At 42.8% G+C, this 21,520-nt stretch overlaps 1 protein-coding gene across 1 annotated transcript in view; it reads left to right on the top strand.

The window, feature by feature from the left end:
• LOC137518870 (NPC intracellular cholesterol transporter 1-like) overlaps positions 1-21,520 on the top strand; it is a 105,939-nt gene that overhangs the window by 70,675 nt on the left and 13,744 nt on the right. Inside the window, exons 11-22 of the mRNA XM_068237260.1 lie at positions 1,325-1,427; positions 1,608-1,797; positions 6,580-6,762; positions 8,427-8,541; positions 9,469-9,596; positions 12,728-12,868; positions 15,128-15,217; positions 15,336-15,526; positions 15,646-15,761; positions 16,399-16,528; positions 19,428-19,628; positions 21,222-21,453. Of these exons, the coding sequence (XP_068093361.1) occupies positions 1,325-1,427; positions 1,608-1,797; positions 6,580-6,762; positions 8,427-8,541; positions 9,469-9,596; positions 12,728-12,868; positions 15,128-15,217; positions 15,336-15,526; positions 15,646-15,761; positions 16,399-16,528; positions 19,428-19,628; positions 21,222-21,453 (1,820 nt within the window). The remainder of the gene's footprint in view (positions 1-1,324; positions 1,428-1,607; positions 1,798-6,579; positions 6,763-8,426; positions 8,542-9,468; positions 9,597-12,727; positions 12,869-15,127; positions 15,218-15,335; positions 15,527-15,645; positions 15,762-16,398; positions 16,529-19,427; positions 19,629-21,221; positions 21,454-21,520) is intronic.

The raw sequence follows: 21,520 nt of genomic DNA, 5'->3' as shown, positions 1-21,520 counted from the left end.
TGTCACATTTATATTGGAACTAATGTTAAATAAACCCTAACCGTAAACATTTGTGTGGGATCACAGCATTAACTAGTGTGAATGACAATTATTTAGAAATGTATTATTGGCTACATTTGAGTTAACCAATAAGTGGTTTCAGCCTGATTCTAATACTTTCTAAACTTTCGGAATTAATGGATGGCAAACATGGGCAGTACTCTAATATTACGTACATATTCTTTGTAACGCTGAGTGGGCCTTGTGTCTTTCTCTCTGGTGGGCTGGTTCAGTAGTTTACTGAGGTTCATCAAATTGTAATCACTGACTTTGCGGGAACATTTTATCACATGATTTGCCCGTTTTTCCTTTGATGCACTACGACGCCCGATCCCTTGTGATGGGAGTGTGAATGAGCCCTAAAAGCAAGCCCATGACTAGGTTAAGATAACCTAGTGACCAGACTAGATAGAGGGAGAGGAGGGCCAGCTGTAGTTATCAGTTACGTTACAAAGCAGGATGATTAGGGTGTCCACTTGGTTCTGTGTGTCTGATCTGTACATCATACTTTGACTCCAATGGAGTGGATTCACAGTGAATATGGAAGAAAAACTCTTAAGTTCTTCAATCCATACATTGATTGCAGTTTGAGTTATTGCCATTTGCTGGTGCTTCAAACACCTTGTTGAGTACCCTAAAAGGGATACTTTAAATGCCACCTATTCCCAATTCTTCTTCATAGAACTGAAAAACCTTCTTCCTATAGCCATGGAGAGACTGCTCTGGAGAATGAGCTTTGAAGAACTCTTCTCCAGTAAGCGACTATGTCCCTCATCTTCTGGTTAGATATTAGAGACATTGTAGGGAAATGTAAAAGGACATCTGCTCTTCTGGTGAGCGCTACATCCATTCCAATAATGTCTGTGACCAGGCGGGGAGAGACATGTCTGAAAACTAAGGTTAATTGTACAGATAGATTTTTTTTTTTTGGCAGAAAACTTGACAACTTGTAATGGGTTTAATATACTTCAGCATGATTGAAACTGCAAATGTGATTTGGTAAAGAACAATTGTAAACAAACTGATGCTGTTGTGCTTAGCAACTAGTTGGGCTGCCTCTGTGAAAGAACATGATGTGGTCGGTGTTGGTTTGTGTCCATTGTTTGCTGAATTTTCTTTCATTTTCAATGCTTGGTGTGATTTCATCTTCAATTAATACATTCCAGTAAATTGTAGAAGTGTGTGCAACATATTTTCAGATGATCATCCTAATTATCTGAAATAGTCCACAATAATAGCATGGCAGAGACCTGGGGCTGTGTGCTGAAATTCTGTTTTATTTCAGGAGAGGCATATAACAATGCTACAGCGCTTGTGATTACCTTCCCTGTCAACAACTTCCACAACGACACTGATAGGATAAACAAGGCCCGTGCCTGGGAGAGAGAGTAAGTTTCAGTTTGACATTTCAGTATCATAGACATAGCCTAGCATAACCTTTGCTCTAGATAAGCGGTCTTCATGTTGCTGAATCCTGCACATTTCTGTTACATAGAGGTAATGCAATGTTACTTCCTCAGCACAAATACATCGTTATCACCATATATGGATTATCTTTCCTTCACCAGATTCATCAACTTTGTGAAAAATTACAACAACCCAAATTTATCCATCTCCTTCTCTGCTGAGAGGAGTATTGAAGATGAGCTAAACAGGGAAAGCAACAGTGATGTGACAACGGTCCTCATCAGTTATGCTCTGATGTTTGTCTACATTTCTCTGGCTTTGGGTCAGATCAACCAGTGCAGTAGCATATTTGTGAGTAGTGTTTTATCCTTCTGGATTTTCCATTTTACTAATGCACTGTTAACGTACATTGAGAGACTATACTTTCTACTGAATGCTTTGTATAAACAAATCGCTCAACTCGAACACAAATACTGTTTTGTAGACACTGAACCGTTTAGATCTCAATTTGTAACTGTTTTGTAGTCATAGAGCTGTTTAGATCTCAGTACTTAACCACTTAATGACATGCTGACTTATAAAAAGGTCCTGCTAGAGCCTCTTAATGGCTCCAGGACGTTTTTATAAGTCAGACAGTGCTGCTGCCGCATTGCGCGTGCACGTGTGCGCTCCTGTGGGTACTCGTGCATTCCCGTGCACGTGCAAATAGTGGGGGAAAAAAACACCAAAGAAAAAATCCACCTTTATTTCTAAATAATATATTGTCACCATACTTTGTACTAGGGACATAATTAAAATCTTGTGATAACCAGGACAAATAGGCAGATAAAATGTGTGGGTTTTATGTACCATAGCAGTGTTTATATTAAAACCATAGGGGATGAAATTGGAGAAAGTGTATTTCTTTCATTTTTTCCTTGTATTTCCCTTTAAAATGCATAGAAAATAAAATAATTACTGAAAACAAATATCAACCCCAAAAAGCCTAATTGGTGGTGAAAAAAACAAGATATAGATCATTTCATTATGATTAGTAGTGATTAAGCTATTGGCAAATGAAAGGGATGAGCACGGAAAGGTGAAAGTTGCTCTTGTCCGTTAGGGTAAATACCGCCATGGGATAAAGTGGTTAAAGAGACACTGAAGCGAAAAAAAAATGATGATGATTTGTATGTGTAGTACAGCTGAGAAATAAAACCGGAGCAGAGACATATGTCTATTACTGTTTCCAGTACAGGAAGAATTAAGAAATTCCAGTTGTTATCTATGCAAATAAGCCATTGAGCTCCACAACTTTCAAAGTAGCAGAGAGCTCTGTCTTCTGAAGGTTATTCTCAAGTGTCAGTCACTATATTGTTTTTTTTTTCTGCACAGGACAGGTCAAAAGTTCACAGCCTGCTCTGTAAAAATCATTTAGACTGCTAAGTAGTGTGTAAACTGCAAATATTAGAGAATTAAGACGGTGCGGATCCTGGCTTTTGAGATCGATTATTTCCAACATGTTCGATTTGATTTCCGAGCATTTTTTGATCAATTTCCGTGCACTTTAACAGGAAATCTATCGGAAAATGCTCGGAAATCGATCGGAAAGCAAATCGGACATGTTGGAAATAATCGATCTGACAGTAAATCGGCCAGAAAATCTCATAGTATGTACCCAGCATTAGGGATGTGTCACTAGCAACAACTAGTTGTGGCTAAACTTAAGTACATGTTAATGGAGTTGAAAGAAAAAGATTTTATCGGCGCCAACAGGGGTTTAACTTTTGGGGACCAAGTACGTTGAATCAACATCCAGCAGGTGGTGCTACCGTTCTGACTGGGCGTTGATTCAACGTCCGCTCTAACTAACCATCCCGACGCGATCGTGCGCACCGGAGAGGGGAGATTAAGCTGTCATATGACAGCTGACATCTCCCATTAGTGATCAGCAGCCATCGCGTATGGCTGCTGATCACGTGATCACTACGATCGGCGTCTGATCGTAGTGATCAATTTGACAGCTGCAGTGGGGGGGGGGGGGGGGGGGGGGAGAGGATCCACTCACCTCCCTGCCGTTCCTGCGACGATCGGCGCCCCCCACCGCTCTTGCCGGCATCTCTGCTCCTTCTGACTTCAGCACCGGGTCCCGGCTTGATGACGTCATCAAGCCGCGACCCGGAACTGAGCGGCAGTAGGAGCAGAGATGGCGGCCGGAGCGGCATCGTCGCTGGAGCCTGGAAGGTGAGTGATGGCTGCTGGCAAGGGGGGACACCTGGCCACACGGGGGAGACAGCCCGGCCAGACCCTGCAGGGATCAGGCTGCCTGAGCCCCCAAACGCCCCCCACCTTTCTGTAAAAATGCCTGGTCCTGAAGGGGGGTCAGGCGGCCGGTCCCGAAAGGGTTAAACAAACGACCGCTGCTGAGAGCAAGACAATGTCCAAGGTCCATTTAAATGCAGTTGCCAGCAATGATTATTATACAGTCCTCACCTTTCTTAGCCATGCACACTACAGTCACTAGTTTGAGTCCCAATGACCTGATGATCATGTGACTGTTGCGTCACATGACTGTAGGGGTCAGCAGGCCTCAGAAGACTGGTAGAACTGCTCACAGCATGATTACTATGAATAGAAACTTGTTGCTGCTGCTAATTGCTAGGTACTGAATCACTGATCTAATATATATAAATATACTACTAAATATACTACACCCACGCCTAGTTTAGAATTAATTCTGGGATCAGCAGCATAGGAGAAAATAGAAGACAGAGAAGACAAGACTCAGAACGTGCTTTTCTCCTGGTGCACTCAAATGCTCCACGGGCGACCAGGATCATTAGGGAGCCTTGCCCAGAGATTCCTTACTGTTTAAGGTACAGGCTTGAGCCGGGATTCAAATTCTTGTCAAAGGGCTCAAATCCCACATCAAGGGCAACAGCCTTACTAGTACGCAATCCTGACAGTGTACGAATGTACGTGCAAACCCTAGAGATGGGCCTGGCTTCTTCATTTATTTTTTACAAAATGTTAATTGCCCAGCTGTAATGCTCATCTTCACAGTGATGCAACCAGCACCGTTACAGCACCTGCTTTATATCCTTGTTCTTTCAGTGATCTAGAAGGTTTTACAAAATAGGAAAAGAGGGGCTTGGATGTAAAGAGCTGGGAATATCTTGGTCCACTGTACTGAGCTAAATGTTTCTTGCCTCATATGTTGGCAGGACACCAGGGAACTTCAGCCTTGCATGCTTTAAAGCACCCCTAAAGTGAGAGGGATATGGAGGCTAACATATTGATTTCCTTTTAAACGATGCACATTGCCTGGCTGTCCTGCTGATCCTCTCTTTACAACTTTTAACCAGTAGAGCGGGAGGGTGCCAACCACCCAATCATGTTACCAGAATTCCTCTGTGAAGATTCCTGCTGGGTCCCCTAAAGTAGACTAGTGCTGGCAAATTCACAGCCATAACCTGTTTTTACTTTACCTGGTTCCTGTGATTTTGGTCAAGGATACAAGCGGCAGCAAGTTGCCATCACTGGTAAAAGACACAATGGGCATGATTCTCAAAGCTTTTTCATCTGTTTTCCTCTGTTTTCACCTTATCTGTTACTTTTTTAAGCTTCCAGAGAGCAAAAATATAATATAATTTAGGTAAGAAAAGTAATATTACTTTGAGTGATTATTTTGCTTGTAAATGTCCCAAATTTGTATTTTTATCAACTAGGTGATAAATAAGTCATTTATGAGAAGTTTTGTGAATAGAGCCCATTGTGGAGGCCCAGCAATCATTTCTGAGAGCTTCTACAATCTGCTGTAGAAAGTGTTATAGGCAAAGAAACACCACATCAGTCAGGAAAATGTCATTTCAAAGGGCAGTCTGCAAGGTCTACTTCCATATTCTCATGAGTTCCTGCTTCCTGTAAAGGTCAGATCTTCCCACAAGTGCCAAAGGTAATATTATTGATTTATAAAGCACCAACGTATACCATGGCGCTGAAACGTTGTCAATCATTTTAGCAAGTGCGTCTCCAAAATTAAGCTTTTGATTGTAACATATGTTTCTAAATAACAAAAGGAAAGTGACATGGAATGAATATTCCTCAGCTGATATTTTGGCTGGATACTAGTGAGCTGCAGTCTAGCATGCTTATTGCCAGCTTAGCTGCTTGGCTGGAAACCATTTTGACGCTCTGTAGAGTTCCGCATTATTCCTAGTTGCCTACTGTTCCTGAAGACAAAAACCACAGGAAAAGTAAAAACAGTGTTTATTTGCCCTTCTGGTTCCTGTCATTTTCATGAAGGCAACAGAAGAAGACCATCATTGAAAAAAAGACACCATGGGCATGATTCACAAAGCTTTTTCACCTGTTTTCTTCTGTTTTCACTTTTTCTATGTTACATTTTTAAGCTTACAAAGAGCAAAAATATAATATAATAATTTAAGGTTAGAAAACTAATATTGAAAGTAAGTTAATCAGGAATAACTTACTTTGAGTGATTATGTTGCTTGTAAATGTGCCAAAATTGTATTTTTATCAATTGGGTGATAAATAAGTCATTTCTGAGAAGTTTTGCGAATAGAGCACATTGTGGAGGCCCAGCAATCAATTCTGAGAGCTTCTACAATTTATTGCAGGAAGTATTATAGGCAGAAAATCGGCACATCAGCCAGGAAAATGTCATTTTTCAAAAGGCAGTCAGCGAGTTCTACTTCCATATTCTCATGAGTTCCTGTTTCCTGTAAAGGTCAGATCTTCCTACAAGTGCCGTTTTAGTTGCATGTGGTTCCTGACGAGTGGATTTTTCTTATGTTTCTAAATTCACAAAGAAAAAAAAATCATAACAAAACAGATAAGATTAACACAGCCAACAGTGAGATTCAAATACACAAGGGAACATTATATGGAATTAATGTTTTATTTATACCCCTTCACCTTTTTTTTGAGGGGGGACGTTTGGGTCTTATAGACTTTACACAGCAGTTCTTTCCCCACATACTTATGATGCTGTGCTTTGAGCCCAGATATTCTGCTTTTAGCTGGGGTGTTTTATGCATATTTGGAAAATTAAATTCTATCATTATGCCTGTTCCTCATTTATCGATTTTTTGTTTTGTTTATTTTGTTAACTTTATCTTCTCCTATCTCTAGGTGGATTCTAAGGTTTCCCTTGGTATAGCCGGTATCCTGATTGTCCTGAGCTCTGTTGCCTGCTCCCTGGGTCTCTTCAGTTATGCTGGCATTCCACTCACACTCATTGTTATCGAGGTCATCCCATTCCTGGTTTTAGCAGTTGGAGTTGACAACATCTATATAATTGTGCAGTCTTTACAGGTACAGCTTTATGCTATATGTATATTGTATAAATGCTTGTGACTCCTCTGTGCTTGTGACCCCTCACATGCATAGATTTATTGATTCTCTATAAAGGTGAAGATTGTTACCTATTCAGAAACCTAGATCATCTATTGGGATACTTGCAATCAACTTTTGTGATACTTGGAATCCCCGTTAAACTCCCAGAGACTCTTATAAAATGATTTATGTTTATATAATTGGGAGGATGGTACATCCATTTTCTATTTGATGTCTTATTACCAGTGCAATTCCTTAGAGCAGGGGTATCAAACTCAATCACAGCCAAAATCTAAAACATAGTCTAAGTCGTGGGACAAATCGTTTATTAAGATTTAACATCTATTGAACAATCTCAAACTGAGTGGCATAACTGTAGCGAACATGGGGGGCCTGCTTCTCCCCCTTCGGCAGAGTAGCGCAGTGGAGCAGATTAACCAGTTGAGGACCACAGGTTACACCCCCCTAGTGACCAGGTGATTTTTCACAATTCAGCACTCTGCAGCTTTAAAGAGACACTTAGGCCTAAAAAAATGATCAGTTTTACTCACCTGGGGCTTCTATCAGCCCCCTGCAGCTGTCCCGAGCCCTCGCAGTCACGATCAGATCCTCCTGTCCCCCGCTGCCAGCTTCTTTTTACTTCGACAGGCCTGGCCACACATAGCCTTCTATGCGTTCCTGTCCGCAATATCGTCCTGCACAGGGCGCTATTGCGGGCGTGAACGCGTAGAAGGAGACGCGTGGCCAGGCCCGTGTAGGGCCTGTTAGCCGAAAACAAATGTAACTGCACGGCCATACAACTTGGCTCACAAATTAATCTTGCCTCCTTTTCTTCACACAAATAGGCCTTTCTATTGGTGGTCTCTGATCGCTGCTTCGATCGTTAGTTTTTTGTTTTGTTTTTTTATTTAAAAAAAAAGAGCCTTTTTAAAAACAAATTGTCATAGTTATGCCCACTCAAACAGCATGAGCTTGTATTTTTTTCAGGATTCATGAAGTCTTCTGCAAACAACCTAATCTCTCAGTAGGATATTCAAGGGTTTATGACTTTTTCTGAAGTAAACTCGATCATTACTCGATTTTCCTGTGCGATCTACCAATAGATCAGATTATGTCATAGGATAGAGGAACAATCAGTTATTTTCCATTCTGCACGATCAATGGAAATTGGAAGATATCGGTTGATCGTAGAGGAATCGGCTACTGTTCACATGATTTTGGTTACAGAGCATGGAGGCACAACATTGTTCACATCGATAGTGAAGAAGAATCGCATAGGTAGTTGCATGTAGCGTGTGGGCCACTAAGTCGACCAACTTTTGATCAACCACACTGTTGTTGCTCGCCCAATAAAGTTGATCGCTTAATCGCTCGATGGAAAATCAAGTTATGTATTTCTATCTTTAGCTAATGGTCACCTAACCGATCTTCGGTGACTGATAAAGCGATATCTTCATAGTATCACAGGAAAAATGATTAGTGATTAATACACCACTTGAGTATCCACAATGCATGCCCTGAGGACTTGTTTGAGGGTTCTGCTCTGTAAGCAAGCCAACAAATGCGCAGAATATTGCTCTCGCAACAGTTTGTACTGAAGTATAATATGACTTTTCATGTTAACCTGTATTTTATTTTTCCAGAGAGATGAACGCTTGCAGAACGAGAAACTAGATGAACAGATTGGCAGAGTCCTGGGTGATGTTGCTCCAAGCATATTTCTGTCCGCATTCTCGGAAACTGTGGCCTTTTTCCTAGGTTTGTTCTCTATTGCTATATATTAAAAGGTTGTTTACAGTTCCTAAATTAATTATTTCTGCATTCTTGAAAACACATTTTTTTCAAGGCTTCATGAAAACTAATTGCACAGCTTGTAAGCTTGAATCTTTCTGCTTGCTTCTTGTTGATGATTCATGATTTCTGGTTGTTGCACTGTGCACCGTGGTATGAGCTACTGGTTGTTACCACATTAGTCACCAACTATGATGAGTATTTTCACCTGTGTTCAATCCCAGTTTGCATTTTTAGTGAGAACTAATGACACGTGCTTGCAATAGAGAATGGTCATTGAGATGCTAATTTTTCCAACTTGGATACAAATTGTATGCATCTTGGAATTGGTTCTATCCAATCTGATAGGATGTGCTGCCCCAGTTATAAGCTGCATACAGTTTGCAATAAACTTTTACACAAGAAAAATTAGAATGTCATTGACGTATCTTATTTCTATCTTATAACACTCACATAATGATTCCAGTAGTTGTATAGCGCTTTTCTCCTGTCGGAATCAAAGCACCCGAGAGGCAGCCACTAGAGAGCACTGAGTAGACAGTAGCAGTGTTAGGAAGACTTGTCCAAGAACTCCTTACTGAGTAGGTGCTATCCAGCCACATAGTGTGAGAGCCTTTCTAAATCTATCCATGTTCAGTACAGTTGCACTGACCCTATTTACTACAGATAAAATAACCTAAAGGTTGCTCAGTCAGGCTCCCAGGAATTTACCCCTTTGTATGTTTGTATAGAATGTGCCAGTATTTTCTTCTAGTGAAAAATGCTGTATTTTCTGTATGCACCAGTACTTGCATTGAGTGTTCCAGAAGTTGGGCTTTGTAGGTTATCATCGAAAGGCGATTGACAGGGGTAATTAAGACATTAATAAAATGTGAGCTTGTTGTGTCTCTGCAGGAGCGCTGTCCAGCATGCCAGCTGTGCGGACCTTTTCATTGTTTGCTGGCATGGCAGTCTTCCTGGACTTTCTGCTTCAGATCACCTTCTTTGTGAGCCTGCTGGGTTTGGATATCACACGGCAAGAGGTAAATGTGGAGTTCCAAAATGTGCCATTTTACAGTGGTGGCTAGATAGGGAATTGGTTAAGGACACCACTTTTGACACCTCATACCAGGGTTTAAATTCCTGGCTGCAGTCAGTTAAAGAGCCTATTCAGTCTAATTTAATCTTTTCATTGTATTGTCCTATAAAGTTATAGCTACCTGTCAGGACTGCTCATCCTAAATAGCTCCCGGAGCCGTCGGCTTTTGGCATGTAGTTCTGCCCTACTGCTGAAAAAATGCTGTGGTGTTTTCTATCTCCAGTAACAAAAACACCACAGAATTTTTTTCAGCAGGGGGGCGGGCTACCCACTGGAAGCCGGTGACTCACTGGGACCCTCTGGAAGTTCCTTGCCAGGCTCCTCTTTCTGTACCAGCATGGCTGTCCTGTGGCTGCATGAGAACAGCCACACCAGCGCAGTAGCAAGGAGCTGCATGTGGACGAGTGGCTCCAGCTTACTGCGCAGTTGTGGTCATAATCACGCAGTCGCAGTACAGCGGGGAGTGCGGCTGTGCAAACATATCCAACAAACTCTTGCCAGATATGTTTCAGGGGTCTGTGCAGGAAACGGTGGGGGCGAGAATGACACAGTAAGTATCTATGTCAATCTGCTTTAAGTACACTTTGAGCATGGTTTACACAAAAACAGATCTACTTTAACCTATTGACATAGTAAAAGTAACATTAGAAAACTGTCAAGCTCAGTTGTGTGAATGTTTAACTGTTTATTGTTGTACCCAATATTAAATAGATCTCTTGTGAGCAGTACTGTCACATATGTGCACTCAGCTTGTATGAAGTCTTCCTAGAGCCGGGATGACTCCAAAGTTGTTTCTTTTATTTCTTGGTGCATCAACAGTGGAGTTGCTGTTGGTAGCAGATATATTTAAAATTATTTTTTCTGACCCGATCACCAGCATGATGAATTAGTCACTGGAATATGTTTATTTCTACCATACTCTGTTTTGTTTGCTGTAAGAGTGAACAGAGACGCCAGCAGGATAAAAGGTTCTATTCGGGACCTTGAGACTATACTGTGTACTCCTATCTGTTTATTGCCTGAGGTAGCGGGAACATACACGTGAAACGCGTTGCACTGTTTGTTTTGGAGTATATTAATAAACCTGTTGCAGTGTTCTCCCCAGAAATTTTTTCCAGCCGGGTGGTATGAAAAAGTAGCCGGGTGGGGATAGACACTCTGGGTGCTACTAGGTGGGGAATCACTTCCCCCGCCCCCCCCCACACACATACCCCTTTAAAGTGACATGCTAGGCTCTGTCTTGTGTACAGGAATCCCCTCCTGCTCCCTCACCGCCATTCCAAGCTGCTGTGTTCCTTATCACCGCACCTCCTCGATCATGCTCTTGTGGGTGGGAGCGTTTTCCCCATGCACAGTAGCAATTTTTAGTTACTGTGCAAGTGCAGCACGCTACCGGACACTGGAACATTATGGAGGAGGCGAGTGGCAAGTGGCCACGCATGCAGAGTTCAGAGGGGGCAGCAGAGGAACAAAGCAACCCGGAATGACTGCAAGGAATAAGAACAACTTTAGGGGCTGGAGGAAGCCCCAGGTAAGTAGCTGGCCATTTTCTTCTAATAGTGTCTCTTAAAGTTTTAACTACTCTTCAGCTGATTTGATAATGAAACTAGCAGCTTTTCCTATATACATGGGCGGTCCTAGTGAGGAAAAGAGGATTTCTGGGCCATGGCATGATATTGATAAGCAGGCAGCTTATGAATCTTATGAATATCATGCTAGGGCACCAGATAGCCCCTCTTACACCACCTATGTATATAGGAAACATGGGGAAAAAATCTTGGTAGTTTCATTTTCAAATTCAGTCAGTCACACGGAATATAGCTGGGTGTATGGTTGTCAAGGGGCCAGGGTGTCACTAATCACTCTGCTGCTGTCTGGCTTTGCCCTGCGAGTCTGTGACCATCTCCTATCTCCCCCTCAAGCTGCAGCTCCCTCTCACCTGTAACACTTCTGGCATTAGTCAGAGCCTCAGTCGCAGGGCAGGGTAATCAGGAGGTCAAAGGGTCAAGCATCCCCCCTCCTTCAGCAGCAGCCAGCAAGACACACACAAACACGCAATGGCTGGCAGCTGGATGAATACAGGGAGATGAGGAGGACAGGAGCGTCTGGCTAAACATTCCACAGAGAACTGAGCCACGCATCTTGCATCTTCTCCCTTCCTCTCCGATATTCTGCTCAACGAACTGAGCTGCGTGACGTCACCTGCACTCCCCGCCCCTCCACACAACTGCCGGGAGCTGAGGAGGAGGGCGGAGGCAGCATCCCTGAGTGACAGCAGCTGAGCTGGCTGCAATGAGACAGCCGCTGCTGCTAACTTATCAGCACACAGAACGCTGATATTATCAGCCGGGCGCTTGGGGGAGATGACCCGGGCGGCCCGCCCTGGTAAAAGGCTCTGGGGAGAACACTGCTGTTGTCATAAAACTGACGGTATCTTGCCTGCTTCGGGGAGACGAGTCCACCACCACCTCCTGAGGGATTTTAAGCCTTTTAGAACCTTTTATCCTGCTGGCGCCTCTGTTCACTCTTACAATATCAATATCCACCTCTGGTGGAGGGGTTGATCCCCATTTTTCCTTATCTACAGAGAGCGACTTTTAATCCTGAGTGAGGACAGGTCTAATCTCCTCACCTGCCTATATAGTGGTTACCTAGGCGGTAACCCACGTTTGTGAGTATATACATTATATACTTTTCATTTCCAACCCCTTGTTTTGCATACTACACTATATTGGGCTCTCTGTATTTCTTTTATCTTTACTGTTTTGTTTACTGTCCATGAGGAGAAGATTGTCATTTCTACTGATCATGCAATACTTACATAAACTAACTACCGGTATAGCATATGGGGTTATACAGATACTTGTTGGGTTACCAGATACTTGTTGGGTTGTTCTGAGAACAAAATAATGTCAGATTGTGTACTGTTGTATGGAAATCATCTCTGATTTCTTTTTTTTTTTGTCTTTGTATATTTGGCATGTGAAAGTAGCTCAAGGAAACTTGACTTTCACTCTCTGACCTCTGCTAGAAGAATGAATGAAGACTGATTGATTTATTTTTTCATGTTTACAGAAGAACCGGCTGGACATCCTGTGCTGCATTCCAGGGTGTAAAAGGAGTCGCAGGACCGAGAAACCGAAAAGCTGGCTCTTTTTGTTCTTCAAAAAGATCTATGCCCCTCTGCTGATGAAAGACTGGCTGCGGCCTATAGTGGTGCGTATGATAGACATACTAGTTGACAAACCTCTCTGTACGTAGTTTCCTCTTGTCTGCAAGCCGAAAATCAGAATTGACGGCCTGTATGCATAATTTCAGAGGATTTTTTTCAGGGGGTAAGGAATAGTAGTGGACAGACGGCAGTACAAATATGTTTCTCTGTCATCCACTTACTAATGAATTTCTCTACAAGATATAATGATTGTTTTGTCACTTTTACATAGTTTGAAAACTTGTCATCAGTTGCATTTCACTGGTTGTCATTTCATAACACAAGATCTAATTCACTAAAAAATGTGCACATTCACTATTCAGACAGGAACTCGCTATACAGTACTGCAAAATAATGACCCACAACCCCTCTCGGCCAGTGATCTGCCTGGCGTATTACTTCAGCTGAGAGCATTGTTCTCTCCACTGTGTGACCTCATACCCGTGCTGTCCCACATAGGAAGATAACATGTCATTAGCCTGGAGGCTAGCGACACGTATGTACAGCTTCAGCCCTGCAATGTCGCCAAGGCATCGGGTGCTGATCCCCACCAGGCCACATGCATCTTATTGTGAACATGTGTGGAAGGCTTTAGTCTCTGAACAATCATGCTAATCAGATGTTTCTGACTTAAAGAGACTCTGTAACATGAAAAACGTCCCCTGGGGGGTACTCACCTCGGGTGGGGGAAGCCTCAGGATCCTAATGAGGCTTCCCACGCCGTCCTCTGTCCCACGGAGGTCTCGCTGCAGCCCTCCGAACAGCCGGCGACAGGCCCGACTGTTCAATTCAATATTTACCTTTGCAGGCTCCAGCGGGGGCGCTGTGGCTGCTTTCGCTCCGAAGGAGGCGGAAATACCCGATCTCAGTCGGGTCCGCTCTACTGCGCAGGCGCCGGAGACTTGCGCCTGTGCAGTAGAGCGGACCCGACGGCGATCGGGTATTTCCGCCTCCTTCGGAGCCAACAGCCGTCAGAGCGCCTGCGCAGGAGCCAGGAAGGTAAATGTTACGTCACCGCTGTACGGAGGGCTACAGCGAGACCCCCGAGGGACGGCAGACGGTGTGGGAAGCCTCATTAGGATCCTGAGGCTTCCCCCATCCGAGGTGAGTACCCCCCCAGGGGACGTTTTGTCGTTACAGATTCTCTTTAAAGAGACTCCGTAACAAAAATTGCATCCTGTTTTTTATCATCCTACAAGTTCCAAAAGCTATTCTAATGTGTTCTGGCTAACTGCAGCACTTTGTACTATCACAGTCTCTGTAATAAATCAATGTATCTTTCCCTTGTCAGACTTGTCAGCCTGTGTCTGGAAGGCTGCCAAGTTCTTCAGTGTTGTGGTTCTGCTATGCACTCCCCCCTCAGGGGGGAAAGAAACACACAAATGATCTCTTGAGATTCAAAAGGAAGGCTGTATACAGCCTGCTTGTGTATGGATGTATTTTCTATGTGTGGACATACTGTACATCAACCTACTTCCTGTTTTGGTGGCCATTTTGTTTGTTTATAAACAAACTTTTTAAAACTGTTTTTAACCACTTTTAATGCGGCGAGGAGCGGCGAAATTGTGACAGAGGGGAATAGGAGATGTCCCCTAACGCACTAGTATGTTTACTTTTGTGTGATTTTAACAATACAGATTCTCTTTAAGTTTGACTTCATTTGCTGCATGCTTGTTTCAGGTTTGTGAGTCAGACAAAGCTGATGCATGATAGATCAGCAGGACTGCCAGGCAGCTGGTATTGTTTAAAGGAAATAAATATGGCAGCCTCCATATCCCTGTTAATTCAGGTGTCCTTTAACTGGGAGTATATACTAATACGTAAAAAGCAAGTTTAAGGGAGCCAGGACCTATAATTAATTACTATTCCATTTAATAAATGGAATAGCAATTAATTATAGGTCCTGGCTCCCTTAAACTTGCTTTTTACTAATTACATTATATATAAGGTGGGACGGACATATGAATAGTACTGAGGTTGATGTCCCGTATCTTTCTTTTGAGTAGTATATACTAATACAGCTACTATAATCCACTGGACCAATCCACATCCAGCTGGAAGCATTGGTAAAGCCAGTGTCTTGTCTCACAGGGCCACCAACCCACTATTCAAACAATAAAGCAAGAGACCGAACACTACCGGCTGCAAATCATTGCTGTTAGTGGAAATCAGACTGCACGCTGCATATTACAGACCTCCTGGTCCAGTATAATAATATTTGTACAATTGATCTAGAAGTACCGACATTCTTGTATATCTTACAGGTGTCTGTGTTTGTGGGAATGCTCTCATTCAGCATCGCTGTGGTCAACAAGGTGGAAGTCGGTTTGGATCAGTCGCTGTCGATGCCAGATGTGAGTTTATTTTTTAACAAATGTATTCATATGTATTAGCATTACAAATCAAAGCATTGCATTCTATATCAAAGGGCAATATGTTATTCTAGTAAGCTATTTGTATTTGTTTCTGCAGGACTCTTATGTGCTGGACTACTTTGAATCACTGAATAAATACCTGCACAGCGGCGCTCCGGTGTATTTTGTGGTGAAGGAGGGACATGACTATAAGACAAAGGAAGGCCAGGCTATGGTGTGTGGTGGAGCGGGGTGCAACAATAACTCGCTGGTGCAACAGATTTTTTATGCAGCACAAATAGATCAATAGTGAGTAACTTGGGGTCTGGTACTGGGTTGCTATGTAAAGTAATACTTACGTTCCTATTATAAAAAAGCTATTGCTGTGTATAGTTAGCTATCGTCTTACAGGCTTTCTCTTCTTTCAGCACAAAAATTGGCTATTCTCCTTCATCCTGGCTTGATGATTACTTTGACTGGGTGAAGCCGCAGTCTACCTGCTGTCGAGTTTATAATCATACTGAAAAGTTCTGCAATGCTTCAGGTAAATATGTTGTTGTTTGTATGCAATCAGGGCCACGCCTTTACAGACACATCGCTAGCCTGCAGGCTTGTGTTCTGTTTCTATGCATAGTTTGTCAGCTCAAGAAGTGTAGTCCTATACCTCTAACTCGCTCACCAACAAGTTGTCTCCATCTACAGAACTGCTGCTCACTGGCAGTTTTCAGATAATAAGGACATTGCTGAGTATGTTGTGCATAGGACTACCAGGAGATAAGCAGTTATGGAAATTTGCAGACCAGCCTGTTTTGCACCAACAGTTTTGTCACAAACACTACTGTACATATTAAAGGAGAATATTTATTGTAGACACCATAGCTGAGAAAGCCATGGTGTTGTAGGTTTATTTATTACATTGTGCAAGGTGTTGATACCCACAGCAACCAGTAATATGGATGGTGCTAGGGATACCCCATATTGCCACTTGTGTTTTATTAAATAAATTGGTATGTGCATAGAATATAATAAGTGCCTGAAGCATAATTCGGCACTCAATCTCCATATCTGTCATTGGTTCATGAATATCCCAGTGAGGCTACATTGTTGAAATCAATGCATACTCTTGTTTTGTTGATCAGTGAGTAGATTTCTATTGGTGACATTATTACTGTTGTCTGCAGTTGTGGATCCATCCTGCCAGAGCTGCCGCAATTTCACAGCGGAGGGGAAACGGAAGCCATTGGGAGAAGATTTTATGGAATTCCTACCCATGTTTCTGTCTGACAACCCTAATCCAAAGTGTGGTAAAGGGTAAGCTTCTAACCAACACTGTCTTTTTATACAAGATGAGGTAGAGCTGCTGTGAGTTTCCAGTTATTTGTGTCAGTACTTTAGTGATTCAGCATGCTGGATCAGTAAACATTGTGGGACATGTATTAACGCCATTGGGATCCACTTTAATAAAATAAAAGGCAGATACTTACCTAAGGAGAGGGAAGGCTCTGGGTCCTGTAGAGCCTTCCCGCTTCTCTCCCGGTGATCTGGATCAGGCAGCAGCTCCTTGGTTCAAATCCCCTGCCACGGGGACTTCGGAAGTCTTCGGGAGCCGAGTCCTCCCGAAGACAGACTGCTCCATACTGCGCAACACTCGGGCTCCCGAATTGTTCCTCTCGGCGGCGGAGATAGCAGCATTTGACCAAATTGGTGGTGATGTATGTCATGATATAGCAGCTAATTATGATGTTGGGATAATACAGGAACATATTCTATCATTTTTCTATCTGCTGTGTATTATGTCAAAGGTGTAGATATGCCAATCTAGCTTCATGGACTGTTAAGGTGATTGTGTGTGTCGGTCAATAGACCTACATTTGCATTGAATTCCTCTGGAAGCAGGGGGCTTGGACATTAGCATACAGTTCCTCTGGACAGCCAGAAACAGGTAATTAGGAAACACTTAATCAGTTGCTTTGAAGCCTATACAGGTGGTCTGACCCTGTTGTCTGAATACTGTCTCAGAGGTGTATTGTGCTTGGGAGCAATTGTCACCTGGACTGGCTGCAGTATGCTTTGACACAGTTCACACCAGCCTGAGCCAGGAGTTTACATATAACAGCCAGGAAGAATCACCCAAAATACAATCTTGTGATGTATAGACTTTTACCTGTGGAAATTGGGGTTGTGGAGGTGTTCTGAAATCTCTGAAAGGATCAGACACTAACACAGGAAAGCTTTGAAGGTCGCATATCACAGGAAGGATATGACAAGCTGGGAAATTGCAATAGATTGTGGGATGAAACATTCTTTGCCCGGGGCAACACTTGGGACTATAAACAGCAGCTAGGACAGTCACAACTGGTAGTCTTTGGAGATAGCACATTGCTTTGACTAACCTGGTTCCTGACCAGAAGTTGCGTCCTCCCGCAAACAACGCCCAGATCGATATGCTGGTAAAGTTTTTCCCTTTTTTGCAACTTGTCTTGTGTGTATCTTTGTAACTTTTATCCTTGCAACTTTTATTTTGTAACTTATTGTTTTTGTACATCTTTTGTATATATTATTTTCTGCATTGTTCCACATTTTCCCTGGAATATTAAATCGTTATTAAATAAGTTTGACTTCTGCTGTACTAAACTAACACTCATAGCCTAGAAGAGACTGAAGTGTAACTGTGTATAAGTCCATGCCTGATTGTATGATTGAGCAACCCTACCGTATAAGATTGTAATTGCATTGTGTGTGGGGCGTTTGTCATACGTTGGCCTAAAGCGCGCAGCTGACCCAACGTACGAAAATGCCAGTGCGAGTAGCTCGACAGCAGAGTGGCTAACAGTATCGTTCGGAACAACTGTTAGTGGTTTTGCTTCACTACAGTGTGAGATTGCAATTGTGCGTGGCGTTCCCGTATTCGGACTACAGCGCAAAGCTGACCCGAATACGAAAACGCGGATTGCGCGCTGAGCACTCGACTCGAGTGGAAGTGTTTAGCAGCAGCTATTGGTGGCAGTGAGAAGTGTTCTGAGGGGTCACAGTCTTGTTTTAGCTTGACTAAGGCTGCTTCCCCTCTCGATCTGGTCAAACTCGCAGTCGGGAACCGTATACGCAGGCGTGCCGCGGGCCAGTTCCTGACAATGTATGTGCTGCATTAACATAGATGTCATTGCATCTATGTAGAAATGCCCCAAAAGATGCTCCCCCTCCCCACTCTCTCCAAATCGTCACTCCCAGCGCTACTCCAGCTAGCATCTCACGCTAGCTTTATTAGTGGAGTGCACACGCTGGGAAGGAGGAGGCGGGGGAGTGTCCATGATGCGACGGCGGAAGGGAAAACTATAGGACATACTGCGTAGCGCAGTATGTACGGGTTAAAGGTCAGGAGAGTCGGCCGGTACCGGCAGCTGTAGGAGACGAACGGGGGCCAATGGCAGGGAACGAGGGAAGCACTAAGTATGTGCTTTTCATTCCCTCCGCATTGCAGCATGTATTTTATCACAGCCTTTGGGCTGTGGTATCCTTTTAAAGAGAGTCTGAAGCCATAATAAAAATGGCTTTTTTCCTTATATTCAGCAGGGGCATGTTTGCCTCTACTAAAACGCCGCTATCCCGTGGCATAACAAGGGTCCTTTACCCCCGAAATCTCCCCTGCAAAATCCACGACCAACGTGGTCGTGGATTTTGCTGCCCCTGTGCGCTTCCGTGTGAGGCAGGGCTATGAGCTGCAGCCCTGCCTCACGCGGATCTCCACCTCTCACCCGCCCCTCTCAGCGAAGGCAGACTGAGAGGGGCGGGGGAGAGGCGGAGATCCGTCGCTGATAGACGCGTGTGAGGCAGGGCTGCAGCTCATAGCCCTGCCTCACACGGAAGCGCTCCCTGGAGATAGCAGGGGGGGGATTTGGGGGTAAAAGACCCTCGTTATGGCGCGGGATAGCGGCGTTTTTGCAGGGGCAAACATGCCCCTGCTGAATATAAGGTAAAAAGCCATTTTTATTATGGCTTCAGACTCTCTTTAAATACTTAAATCTTGCTTGTTGATTTTTATGATTGTTGCAACACACTAGCGTTACTTATTAACATGAAATATACAGCCACTGGACCTAATAGAAAGAGCAAAAGGTAAAAAGCTATTCAGAATGGAATGTATTATAGGGCCAAACATGTTTTGATGAATAAATGGGAAAGTTAATGAGTTTTTTCTTCTTTATTGTTTTAGTGGACATGCAGCATACGGCACCGCTGTTGACCTAATTTCTAACAATACGGATGTGGGGGCCACTTACTTTATGACTTACCACACCATCCTGCATAACTCTTCCGACTTTATTGATGCCTTACGGAAAGCTCGTATGATAGCAGCAAATATCACTGAGAGCATGGATGCTGCCAGCAAGAACTACAGCGTCTTTGCTTACAGGTATTTACAATAGGGTTTATTAGTCTAATATTGGATGTTGCTTGATTGAGTTGAAATTGGTTACTGGAAATGCTCAAATCAAGTCTACATTCGTATAGTTAGTGATTGTATGTGTTTTTGACTGATTTTCAGTATCGTACTTGCAGAGTTGGGCCTAGTTTCCTATACAGTAGCGTGTGTCCCTCTGGAAGTTCTTCATACTTGCTTGGGTAGGGTGTACTTATGTTATCATACTAGTACATAAAGACAATTTAATAACAAGCATACATAAACCCTATGTTGCCAGCGAATGTGAGTGGAAATAATACAAGCACACACTAAATATACAGTAATATATAACGAATGGATAGGCCAATGATATGTCTGAAGACTCCTTGCGTTAGAGAACCTAAATTTATCCAGAGGAGTGAAGTAAAACACAGAAAAACCCACCCTGTTTGTATTTCAAGATAACAGGCTATCCAATGATCTACTAACAAAAATAAAAAATTTATCGAGTGCTAACATCTTGTTGTACAGCGCTGTACAGAGTATATTGTCTTGTCACTAACTGTCCCTCTGATGGGCTCACAATCTAATCCCTGCCAAGGCCATTTATCTATGTATGTAGCATGTAAATATTTTATTTATTACAAAAATGTCAGTATTTTTATATAACAAAGACCTTAATAATAGCAGCAGCAATAAAATAGCACCAAAATAATGCTCTAGTTGTGAGAAGAAAATGAGGTAAAACTTGGGTGCCAAGTTGTATAACCAAGCAATAAACCATTAAATTTGCGAAGTGCCAAAAAAATGGCCTGTTCACTTGGGGGTATAAACCTCTGGTCCTTAAGTGGTTAAATTAAATTTTTTTGTAAAGGGTATTATGAATTTGCTTATCTTTTAGAACAGAGAGGGAGACCTGGGTTTAGTTCCGCTTTAACACTGACAGTAATTTGTTTTCATAATTTGACTGTCGTGGAAACAATAACTGTATATTCTGTTAAAGAAATGCGCAACTGCTTCTAGTTATCTAAACGGATTCTGTGTCACTCATTTAATCAAAATTAGGGTTGCTTTCATAAGTATTTGAGATACGAAGACCCTCGCTCGGGAGTACACGATGAGTGCTTTCTATAAAGGGGAACAAAGCTTAATGTTGAAGAACACTTGCTTTAGTGAAAAGTGTAGTAACATTTGATGATGCATTTGTTGGCTGCTAGAGGCTGGCCATACATATAATTGTTTGAGTAGCAGATTCATTCACCTTGATTCAGCCAGTGATCTGTTGACCCCTGCAAACCTAATTGATAAACTTCCAATCTAATTTGAACAGTTTATTGATGAAAAATATGATTGTCTTCATCCACTTTATTGAATAAGTAGAGGAAGGAGCTACATAGCTTCTGTACTGCATTGCACAGTGTAATGATATTGGGGTACGCAGTTTGACGCGCCTTGAGGGCGACTCGAGAAGAGGCAAAGCCAACCTTTGTGTTTAGTAATAAGCACTTCTAAAGGCAGTAATGAGGAAGGACACGTTTATTATGGTAATATGTCAACATTTTTATCTGAGCCATTTTCATTTCTGCTTTCTCTTGTGCTTTGCAGTGTTTTCTATGTGTTCTATGAACAGTATTTAACTATTGTGGACGATACAGTGTTCAACCTCTGCTTGTCATTGGCTGCCATATTCTTTGTGGCTGTTATTCTGCTGGGCTTCGAGATCTGGTCTGCGGTTCTCATGTGTGTCACCATAGCTATGATCCTGGTGAACATGTTTGGAGTCATGTGGCTGTGGAGCATCACCCTGAATGCCGTTTCTTTGGTGAATTTAGTTATGGTAAGTTCCTAGGCTTTTTTTTTAATACTAAATAAACCGTCAGTTGAGCTGTTGCTATGTTACAGCA

This window comes from Hyperolius riggenbachi, chromosome 5, assembly GCF_040937935.1.
Source record: "Hyperolius riggenbachi isolate aHypRig1 chromosome 5, aHypRig1.pri, whole genome shotgun sequence".
Classification (NCBI taxonomy): domain Eukaryota; kingdom Metazoa; phylum Chordata; class Amphibia; order Anura; family Hyperoliidae; genus Hyperolius; species Hyperolius riggenbachi.
This window is presented reverse-complemented; position numbering and strand designations above follow the sequence as displayed.